At 30.6% G+C, this 12,013-nt stretch overlaps 1 protein-coding gene across 1 annotated transcript; it reads left to right on the forward strand.

The window, feature by feature from the left end:
• The first annotated feature begins 2,561 nt into the window (after nucleotides 1-2,561).
• Nucleotides 2,562-5,391, forward strand: LOC114384151 (aspartyl protease AED3-like). The gene is made up of 2 exons (XM_028343812.1): nucleotides 2,562-2,580; nucleotides 4,353-5,391. The coding sequence occupies exons 1-2, from the start codon at nucleotides 2,562-2,564 to the stop codon at nucleotides 5,147-5,149; spliced, it is 816 nt and encodes a 271-aa protein (XP_028199613.1). The 3' UTR covers nucleotides 5,150-5,391.
• The last annotated feature ends 6,622 nt before the right edge of the window (nucleotides 5,392-12,013 follow it).

The following is a 12,013-nucleotide window of genomic DNA, read 5'->3' on the forward strand; positions in this document are numbered from 1 at the left end:
GGTACCTTTTCCTTGGATTTGCACCTTGGAAGAATCTCCAAAAGAAACATTTCCTTTCACTTTCTCATCAAGTTCCACAAATTTCTCTTTGCATCCACACATGTGATTGCTTGCTCCATTGTCAAGATACCATAAGCATTTGTCTTCCTTCTCACTATTATTAAGTGATAGTAGTAGTGTTGACTCTTCAACTTCTTTATCTTCTTTATCATCAACAAGATTGACCTTCTCTTCAACATTTGTTATACACTCCCAAGAGTAATGGCCATATTTATGACAATTAAAACATTCAACATTAGATTTATCATACCTCCTTTCATATGCTTTTTCATAATTGTTTCTACCTCTTCCTCTTCCACGACTTCTAGTGAATTGATGGCTCCTCCATTCATTATTGTTAAAATTATCATGATCTTCTCTTCCTCCTCTTCCTTGGCCATGACCACGTCCACGACCACGTCCTCTTCCACGTCCACGTGCTTTTTGACTACTTTCTCCTCCATTTTCTTTCAAAGAAGCTTTGGCTTTGAGGACTTGCTCCAATGGCTCATCATGTCTTCTATTGAACCTTTCTTCATAGGCTTGAAGAGAACCCATCAATTGATCTACGGTCATTGAGTCTAAATCCTTAGACTCTTCAATAGCACAAACCACAAAATCAAATTTAGCGATTAAGGAGCGAAGGATCTTTTCCACCACACGAACATCTTCCATATTTTCTCCATAACGCTTCATTTGGTTCACAATAGCCAACACCTTGTTGCCAAAATCTGAGATAGATTCAGATTCCTTTATATGCAATGATTCAAACTCTCTACGTAGAGTTTGTAGGCGCACCTTTTTTACCTTATCAACACCTTCAAGGGAGGTTTTCAAAATCTCCCATGCTTCTTTGGATGTGGTTGCATTTGACACCAACTCGAACATAGCTTCATCCAAACCTTGATGAATGAAAGTAAGTGCTTGTTGATCCTTCTTCTTCGACTTCAACAAAGTCTCCTTCTCATTTGGTGACAAAATAGCCTCATTTTGAGGTTGGGTATAACCTTTTTCTACAATCTCCCATGCATCTTGAGAACCTAACAAGGCTTTCATGCGACGACACCAATTATCATAATTCTCTTTGGTAAGACGAGGGAATTGAAACATACTCAAGCCATTGCCTGCCATCTCTCAACTCACAAAGTGTTTCTCTCTCAACACTCTAGAACTCAAGCTCTGATACCACTTTGTTGGAAGAAGAAGAAGATTTTATTTCATTTGGCACACAAAATACAAGAGTATGATCTCCTATTTATACTAAAATAGAGTGACAACTCACATAATTTGCTTATTCAAGAATACTAAATGCTCACATAATTGCTTATTCAAGACTTTGTAACTTACAAGCTTACAACTTTCATCTTCCACAATTTAAGGCTCATAAAACTTGTTATTATTATTTTTCTAATTAATATCTAACAGTGTGTGTGTTGCGTAAAGAAATTAAGTATATATAGACTTGTAGGTAGTCTTGGTTATTTTGTACTTATCTGAGAATTATAACATGTAAATACAATATATCCTTGATCCAGTTGGATTGTCTCCTAAGAAGCTATAGAACTTTGGATGATTGTAGAATGGTTGGGATATCCTTGTACGTACCTCCCATTAATACAATTTTTTTTTTGTGATAAAAAAAAGTTGTGAAAAAACTATGAAGTCCTGTCATTGATAAAAATGGAGTGAGAAACAGTGAACCTATTACAAGCTAGTGGTATTCCTAGGTGTATCCTATCCCAAGAATAGAAATGAGCTAGAACATTATATGATGAGAGAAATGGCAAATAATGCTGCCAGTCATGTTTGTAAAATGAGAAATGTTGCTAATAACAGAAAGAGTGCTTGATAGTTTTTTGTACCTAAATATCTTTAATGGATTTCGGAAGAAACACAAATGCATATGCCCTACTAAAAAGACAAGAAGATGTCATGCCAAGGAAATTTTGCAGTGAGCCCAATCTTGAAAGGAAGACAAGAAAGTTAGACATGTGTTTGTTAGGGGGAGAGTTACTGCTAGCGAGGATACACACAAATAAAATAAGTTTATACATATTAAATTTATCAATGCAAACACACAACTATAAATTAATGTATTCTAATCCTTAACAAGAAGTTTAATTATAATTAAACCTCTTAGTCCCAATGAAAAAGAAGAGAGAAAATAAGGTCACGAGAACTTCCAAGGAGAGTAGAGAAGCTAAAGAAATTAGGACCTGCAGATGTGTGTTGCGTAAAGAAATTAAGTATATATAGACATACCATAAGTACTTTCTTCTCAAAAGAAGAAAAAATAGATTTAATTTGAGCCAATTGCTTCGGATCAAAAGATTTTCTATGTGCGTAAATAATCTGCATTTAAGCATGCCATAATTAAGCATGAATCAGTTTAACAATTTAAGATAAAATTACAAGACATGAATGACTGAGTAATAGAAGGAAAACATTAATTTTACGTGCTGGAAAAGAGAGCGAGCAGCAGATAAAAGAAAATTAGGCAGATGTGTCTCATGGTGAGAACAATGCCACAAATTGAACAAGGTAACTCTACACTTGAGAGACATTGCACCCAAAACTCCTTGATAGCATGTGTGCTTTTCCTGAAAATATTATCCAAAGAAGGATGAGATTTTCAATAGCAAGATGCTCAATATCCACAAGAGTTAACAAAAAATCAGATACAGCAAAACAACCACATAATACTAGCAATAAGCACATTGACCGGCATTTGACCAAATGGTAAGGAAGAAAAATAGCCACCTTTAGTCTTAAAATTTAACAGTCATTTACCAAGATGTAGAAAATAATTGGAAGAATTCTTTTTTTTTAATTAATATCCTTTTTAAAAACCTAAATCAATATTAATTACTATATTTTCAACTATGTCGGTACCTCTATCTAATTGTTAAATATTTTACAGACTTGTTATAAATGAGAGAGAAATAATAGTAGCCATATTAGTAAAAATAATTTAATATAGCCAAGGAAATTTAATACATTTCTTCACTTGTGTACTGTTTTTTAAGTGGATTGATGAAAGAAAAAGCTTAATTGTAACTTTCTATCTCCAATTTTTGTTTTTAGTGAACTTTACCTATAACAAAAATTAATTTAACGGATTTTATCTCAACTTTACAAAAAATTAAAAATTTCACCTTCTAACGTTTGTTCATTAGTTGTCCCCAAAAGTTAGATGTAAAATTCACAAAAAATTAAAAATTAAAAATAAAATTTATTAAAAAATTGCGATAAAAAATACAATTATATTAATATGTCATGTCAACTCTCTATTAGTCAATTAGCCGACAAATGATAAATGAATGATAAAATTTGCAAGATTGAATAAGTATGAAATTAGAAGTAAAATTTATCAAGTTAAGGGTAAAAATAAGAACTGGTATATTTTATTATTTGGTTTATTTAACTTTTTCCGAATTTCCTGAAACTAGGTTTTCAAAATTAAGATATACATACTCAATTATGTTGAACATTTCCTTAAGCAATGCAGAATTTCTTCCCCGTGTCATGTATATATTAACAAACAGTACATGACTTATATAGCTTAAGGGTAATGAAACCCCAATATTGACTTAAGTAATGACTAATGACCTTAGTTTATTCGAAGCACCAATAACTCAACATCAATAGCACATCAAGAATTTCGTGATGATCGAAATTATAAAATCAACTCACGTGATCTGAAACACAGTTGATGCACAGAAAGGCTCAATGAGCATGTGGGGTACTGCAATTGTATCAAAGCCATCAATCATTGCAGCTTACTATTTTAAAAACAAAGATAGTAAAATAAAAACAGTATACGTTGTAAAAAAAAATCTATAAAAATATAAAAGTATTTAATACCTTTTTAGTGATAAAAATTGTAAAAACAAAGAGACATTCTCAATACTATTTTGATAAGATAATAATGACATGTTGAAACTATTAGTCTAAACACTATATTTAAACAACAAGTAGTCTTACTTGGCTATAGTAACTAAACTAGTTCCTTTTTTAGAAGAATTAAATTAAACTAGTAGAGTTGGAAACAGTCAAACTAACATCAACGGGGAGGAGATCTAGAGGATAAGAGTTAACATTAAATCATTGATCACTTATACCAACCTACAACTACATTATATTTAATACTATCAACATATTTTTAGATTAATTGTTAATAAGAATATAATACACTCCTTATCATATGTTCCAATTTATATTAGTTTCATTACGTAATAAGTAAGAATCGGAGAGTAATTTCAAAACCAAAATTTTATGAAGCAAGCAGAGTATGAGTTTTAGAAACTAAAAAGGTGTGTTGTTTAATTACTTTCTAGTTTTGTTCCTTCTCCTTACGTATCTTGTGCATAACGCAGGCTCCACATTCTCCGCCACGCTCGTGCAAGACTCTCTCAGATTGGGCATTGACACCCTCCCAAGCTACGCCTTCAGGTGCGTCAACTCCGCCTCCGGCTGGACCCTCCCGGCCCAAGCCCAGGCCTATTGGGCTTGGGCCAAGGGCCCTTGTCACTCCCTTCCCAATCCTCCTGACTCTACTCCGGCATTAATTTTCTCTTACTGCCTCCCCAGTTTCCAGTCCTCCTACTTTTCCGGGTCCTTAAAACTCGGGCCCACGGGCCAGCCCAGAAGAATCCGAACCACCCCGCTCCTCCGAAACCCGCGACGGCCCTCTCTCTACTACGTGAACCTCACCGGCATCAACGTGGGCCGGGTTAGGGTATCATTACCAACCGACTATCTCGCATTCGACCCGAATAAGGGATCCGGAACCATCATAGATTCCGGTACGGTCATAACGCGGTTCGTGGGACCGGTTTACAATGCAATAAGGGATGAGTTTAGATACCAAGTGAAGGGACCGTTCTTCATCAGAGGGGGATTCGACACGTGCTTTGTGAAGACCTACGAGAATTTGCCCTATGAGAACACCCTCATACACACCGCCTACGGCGGCATGGCGTGCTTGGCGATGGCTGCAGCGCCGAATAACGTGAACTCGGCGCTAACCAACTTTCAGCAACAAAACCTTAGGGTTTTGTTTGATACAGTTAACAATAGGGTTGGAATAGCGCGTGAGCTTTGTAACTAGCTGGTTGATCATGTGTAGTTTTTGTTTGTCTTCTTAATCGGTACGTTCGTTTTTGTTTGTTTGTTTAATTTCCTAGGTTGTCTTGGTTTTTGGACCTTGTTTCAAATGGCTGTGGTGAATAAGCCGTGTGGGCACTGATTTGGTTGGCTTTGGAGTTTGGAGTATTTTCTCAAAATAAGATGTGTTGTGGACTTGTGGTACTTCGTGTGTTTTTTGTTTTGATTAATTGATCTTTTTGGTCTAGGACCTGGCTGCTTCAAATTAAATATGCCAAAAGAACTTTTAAAAAGTTTTGGAGATACAAGTCGTGCTTTTCAAAGCTACTTTTAAAAATATAGAATTTTTTCCATAAAGAAACTCTAAAAAACACTTTTAACCTTATATCAAACCAGGCTAATCATGACTTAAAATTGATGAACTTATTTAAAAACATTTTGTATAGAATCACTTGTTATTTGTTAAGTTAGGTTACAAAAATCTCTTTGAATAGGTTAATTTTGATACAAAAGCTAAGTTATAAGCCTTATATCTATTTTATAGCCTAACAAGAGCAAGTAATAGTTCAAAATTTGATTGATAAATATTGATTCATTGAAGTTAGTTCATGAATCAAATGTGTTAAATTTAAACTTAAAATTAAATTAGTTAAATAAATGAATAGAATATGAGATTGTGTATAATTCGACTCGTTTGATTCATCAATTGATATATATATATATATATATAATTCATTAAATTTTCTATTATTTTATATATGTAAGGTGAGATAACTTTTATTTATGTAGACTTTGATTGTAATTATATTTTTTATTATCATAACTTATGGTCCTACAAAGATTCTTATCTTCTTAAAAAATTAAACAATCATTTTGTCAAAAATTTACTAATAAATTTAAAATATATAGGATTTGAAATTTTAATTCTTAATTTATATGATTTAGTTAATAAATTGAGATGAATTGTTCAAAAACTTGAACCGAATCAAGTAAAAAGAAAAACTCATTTAACTCAAATTGAATTTCAAACTAAACTAAAATATTAACAAATTAAGTCAAACTAAATTGAATTAACTTGTCAACTCATTTCTAACCCTTTTCACGTTTCCTTTTTATGGAAGTTTATTTATGAAAAGATGTGACAGAAGAGCACATCTCATGCTCGACCTATCCAAGGACAAAACATCAAGTAATGTTCATTTATTAATTTTCCTCAACAAACTGACCACAAGTCCCTTCTAAGTTCCATCTGATTTCTGTCTCTTGTCTAATTCTTCTCCGTTCATATCTGATTCAAGGTATGATCAAAATTCTTTTTATGATTATGAAATGATAGGATAACTTAAAAATATAAAAACATAATAAAATAAAAATAATATAAACTTTAATTTTATTTACTATTTGATCTACACCATATAATAAATTAAATAATATTATTATATTATCTTGTATTTTATATGGACCAAATAATTAAGTTTTTACCTAGCTACGATAAAATTTTCTATTATCGTATTATTAATCTTATATTTAATCTTAAATTTAGACTACATATCATCGTAAATCAATTTCTTATTAAGAAAATTTAGTAAAATAATATTTGTATATATATATATATATATATCATACAATTTTAATTTTTACTTACTATAAGGATATAAAATAATATTTTTATATCATCAATTGAAATTAATAGGCTTTAAATTTTCTAAAGAAAATAAAAAATATTAATTACATCATATATATAGGAGTTGTGTATGTCTGTGTGTGATTAACAACTAATAGTCCTCAAAACAATTTTCAGTTTCATATATGCAAAAGGCAGAGATTTGGAACATAGGTCATAAAATCCGCAAATAGAGGTGCTGTAAATGGTCCGACTCAATTATCTGATCAATAGATTACGATTTATATCTCAAGATTAATCAATTTCCCATTTGATTTGAACCTGAGAACCATGCTTTCCGATGGCATGAAAGATATATTGACTTTAATGGGGTGTTGGAGGTGCATGAACGCTGGTGCATTATATTCGGACGTGGCCGTGCGAGAAAGAGCAAACAACATGAGAGAGAGAAAGAAGGGTTCATAAAATAAATTAAATTTACATAAGTATCCTTTAATTGACATCAGTTGAAATATAAAAATGAATGGTTTTTTGTCCAAAACAAAAAGATGCAAGTTGCTAACATAGACCTTTTAATTTTTAAGTGATTTATATATATATATGAGTTGCTCTAGGAGATTTTTTTTCCTATCAAGGTTACTGACATATTGTAAGTAAAATTACAGATGTGTTTCTTGATGTGAAGGATTATTTTTTTTATAAAGCTTTTATTGTAAATACATATTAAATTGTCAGCAATTTTTTTATTACAATCAAACATTGTCTTACTAAATAATATGTAATTATAATATCAACACCTTTTGTTACCTCTCCACTCATAGTATTGTATAAAAATTGAATATAATAATAAAAAAAATAATAGTATTATCCTTTTAATATTTATATTTATTTAAATAGACTTATTTGTTAAGTCTAAAAGATTTTTTTTAATGGTTTCACTTTCAGGTTTAGTTGTTTTAACTATAAATTTTTAAAGAATCTTTAGTCTAATTTATTTAGCAAATAAGCATCTGTGACTTGGTTTTGAAGCAAGCTAAGATATAAGCCGTACATCTATTTTCATCCCTAAATGAGAGCAAGTGACTTTTACGTCACATGTCTTTTGCATTCAAGATTATTGATGAAAAATTGTAATAAGTATGTGCTAAAAAAAGGAGTTTTAGTTGTAACAAAATAAAACTTTAAATGTAATGTCTTGTAAATTTATGGTACCCCTAGGAGTAATTGTTTCGATCTGTTGGTACGTGTTGGTTTTTTTTTTCATTTTACTACAATGCACGAAAATTGATGTAGCAATTAATAGATCAATAATCTAATTCCATTGAATTCCTGGCTGGCAAAGTCTTCTTGTTTTGTAGAAGTTCAGTTGTTTACGCTTCGTTGAACACGGAAGCACGAAAATAGCCCGTTAAAAAGGGACAACACCGACCAAATTTTATTCCCAATTTGAAGAGCGTTTGTTGTTATTCCTTCACAGTTAATTTGTACTATTTTATAATATAAATATTTTTCTTAATCAAATTATAATAAATTAAAAAGTTATAGAAATGACCACTTAAAATAGACGAAATACTTGTTACAATATTGGAGTACTAATATCCCCATTTGGCTCGGAAGAGACTTATCGAGAAAACTTTGGAAGAAGATAAACTACATAAAAGTTTATGTTATGTGAGACTTCTTTTCTGATAAAAAAAAAAAACAAATGGAAATAATTTTTTGCTTCTCTCACCGGGGTTATATATATATATATATATATATATATATATATATATATATATATATATATATATATATAAAATTAAGTTTTTTAAATTACCCATTCGTTTCAATTTAAAAATTACATTATATCACAATTTAAATTATTTATTATAAATCTAAAATAAATTTATATATATGTTAAAATAATTATTTATCATGGATATTTTTAAGAATATTTATTACTACTTTTAATAATAATAATTATTTAAAAATTACCATTTATCTCCGCACGGACTAAAATACTTGTACTAATTAAAATTAGAAGTATATTAATAAACATAAAAAATTCATGTAAGTTTAATGGGACAATGATATGTTGTGAATAACAAACGACAGAAGAAAATAAAATGAAAAATATAATTAATCTTATTTAAATTTGTTAAAACTGTGTTAGTCGTTTAATTATAAAACATTTAAGTTTTAATGGAATTATTATTTTTATATAATTTATATTGATATTTTGAAATCTTTATATATAGGATCTTATTTATTGTTTTGCCACAGACCCATGAAATCCTAGGACGGACCCCTGGGTTTCCCTCACACAATAGTATTAGGGTAGGAGTGCAAAATCATGTGAAACCAGTGAAATATGACATGTAAATTGAATTTCATTTACTTTTTAGTTTTTACCTTTTTCTTACATGTTTTGTGTAACACGGGCTCTTGGTTCTTCCCCACGTTGGTGAAAGACTCGCTAATGTTGGCCATCAACATCATCTTGATCTACGCTTTTGAGTGCGTTAACTCTGTTTCTAGTGGGTCAATATCTTCGCCTAAAGTATATTGGGCTTGGAATGTGGGCTCTTATAGTTGCTTTCATAATTTTGGTACGACATTTCTATCCTCTATCTCCCAAAGGACTTCAGTGAATAAAAATATTCCTTTAACAGCTACCTCATTTAAAACCACTATTCCAAAATAGAATAATCTTCTGAAATAACTATTTTAGAGTATAATTTTTCGTATTACAAAATACTTATGCTGGAGTAAGTTTTTGAAGTGTTTATTCTATTCCAGAATATGAAAAATTGTTACATAATAGCTATTTGAGAAGAGTGTTGTATTCCGAAACGATTATTCCATAATAGGATATATTTTTGGAATAACAATTCTAAAATATAATTTTTGTATTCTAGAATAGCTATTCCAAAATAGATGACAGGAATCCCCTTTCCTTCTTCAAACTAGAACCTATATTGCCAAGCCGTCATGCTATCGTGTGTCGTGTGTGCACCTCTGTGCCACCGTGCACCACCTTCTTGCAACAACTCGGGGTCACCACGTGGAACGATAGGAAATGTTTGAATGACGGTATTTTTGGTGTAGTTGAAAAGAATGACTCTGTTGTCAGCAAACATGAAGAAGTTGTTTCTTAGTGAAGGTCGTTGGTTTGAACAAGAAAGGGAAGAGAGTAAGCGTTTTCAGCAATGGTGTGGGTTTTGGGGAAGAATTCTTGGTTGAATTGTCTTCGACCATCGATGGTGATTTGGTGGCCATCTGGGAAGAGGTGGTTGGTGGAGTACCAATGACGGGCAGAGAAGGTGGAGGAGGGGAATTCAAGTCAATAGCAAGTGGTGGTGATGGTGGGTAGGGGGAGAAGGTGCGGACTTTCTTTTTGTTGTCATTTAAGCCTCCGACTTGGATGAGGATGTCGTTGGGTGCTTGGGCGGCATAGGGAAGAAGGAGAGGAGGTGTTAGGGTTTACGATTAAGACTTTTTTGGAGGTGTAGGATTCATATTGGTAGGTGCAGGATTCATATTTTTCGTATTTTTTTTATTTTTGGGGACTCAAATTTAAATTTTTATCTTTTGAGAATGAATTTATCAATCCTCTACACATTTTGAGACGAAAATAACTATTTACCCATTTAAAAATTAATATAATCCAAGAGTTTAAAATAACTTTCCATTTTAAAATAGGGATGGAAACTAACCTGAGAGACCTTACGTGAGCTCCCGACCCTCTTTTCTACCCCCTCTCTCTCCTCCTTTATCAAAGATACTAGATTTTTTTTTTAAATCTTATTCCATTGTAATCCTACCATGTAATCATATCATTCAAGAATTATTGGATCATATTTTGGATTTTCCATGCCAAGGTTTTACTTGTTTACATATTTTTTATCCATCTAGAAATTAATTTTTGAAATAACAATCATTTGTGTTATAATTTTTTTTAACCTATATATATCTATCTATACAACATTTTTTTTATAAAAAAAAACTCTTTATCATATAATCTATTTTATCACACATTAATTCTTATTCTTTTTATCTCTTTTCTTTTTATATAACATGTTATATAAAACTAATGTACAACCATAGTCCTATTTCCATTTTGTTTAGTTGCAGAGAAATGCTTCATTAATCTCAAAACATTGTGTTCATTTTATTCGGACACAAGCTAATTGTATTATTCATTTGCAAGGACATCAAGATCCTATGTTAGTCACTATGTTTTTTTATTTCAAATTTTTTATTATAAATGAAATACTATAAATCTTTTTCCTTTAAACAATAAATAAATGAATAATGTGCAAGTACAAGAAACATTTATTTAAATTAAACGGTACACAATTCTATGTTTGGCCTCGCGACCAATAGCAACATTAACGGTTAGGAATTAAAGCGCTCACGCAAAGATTTATGAGGAGCTAATAAGCTCTTAAATTAATCATGGATATTGTATATATAAGTTGGTTATTTTAGTTCTTATATTTTAAAAATCCTCCTTTAGTCTTTACTCTTTAGCTTTAAAATGGTAAATTATTTTATTTTTTAAACTTTATTTTCACTATTGTATATTTGTGTTGCACTGAAAAAAATAAAAGTGAACGAAATTTTACAAAGTTGACCGCCAACTAAATTTTTAAATTCTCAAGGACTAAAAATGTATGATAAATGCAATCTCGAAAATTAATTTGAGGATTTGATCCATTTATGAGTTTAGGGTATGTTTAGTTTGTATTTTTATTTTTTGTTTTTATTTTCTGAAAATTATTTTTATTTTCAAAAAATTAGAACTCTAAAATCATATTTGATTTTACTTTTTATTTTCTGTTTTCAATAAATAAAAACATTGAAAATGTGTTTGATAAAGAAAATGTATTTTTAGATTTATTTAAAATTATATTCTTTGTCATCTTGTTTTCATTTTATCCAAAATGAGATTCTTGATTTCAACTGTAAACGAGATTTTATTATTTTCAGTTTTTGGTTTGTTTGAAAAAATATTTTACTGAAAATATTTTTAAAAATCCAACCAAACATATTTTCATCATTATTTTCCATTTTCAGTAAAAATAAAAATAAAAAATAACCAAACGAAACACACTTTTAACTTTTCGTTGCTCCTTTCCCTCATGAACTGTATCATCAATTTCTATCATTAAGGATTCAATTGGAAAAACTTGAACCAGATTTTGCCTTGGTTTCGTATGATCAATATAGATGCATGTTAATTTATGCTTGGCATAGTGG

This window comes from Glycine soja, chromosome 14 (assembly GCF_004193775.1).
Source record: "Glycine soja cultivar W05 chromosome 14, ASM419377v2, whole genome shotgun sequence".
Classification (NCBI taxonomy): domain Eukaryota; kingdom Viridiplantae; phylum Streptophyta; class Magnoliopsida; order Fabales; family Fabaceae; genus Glycine; species Glycine soja.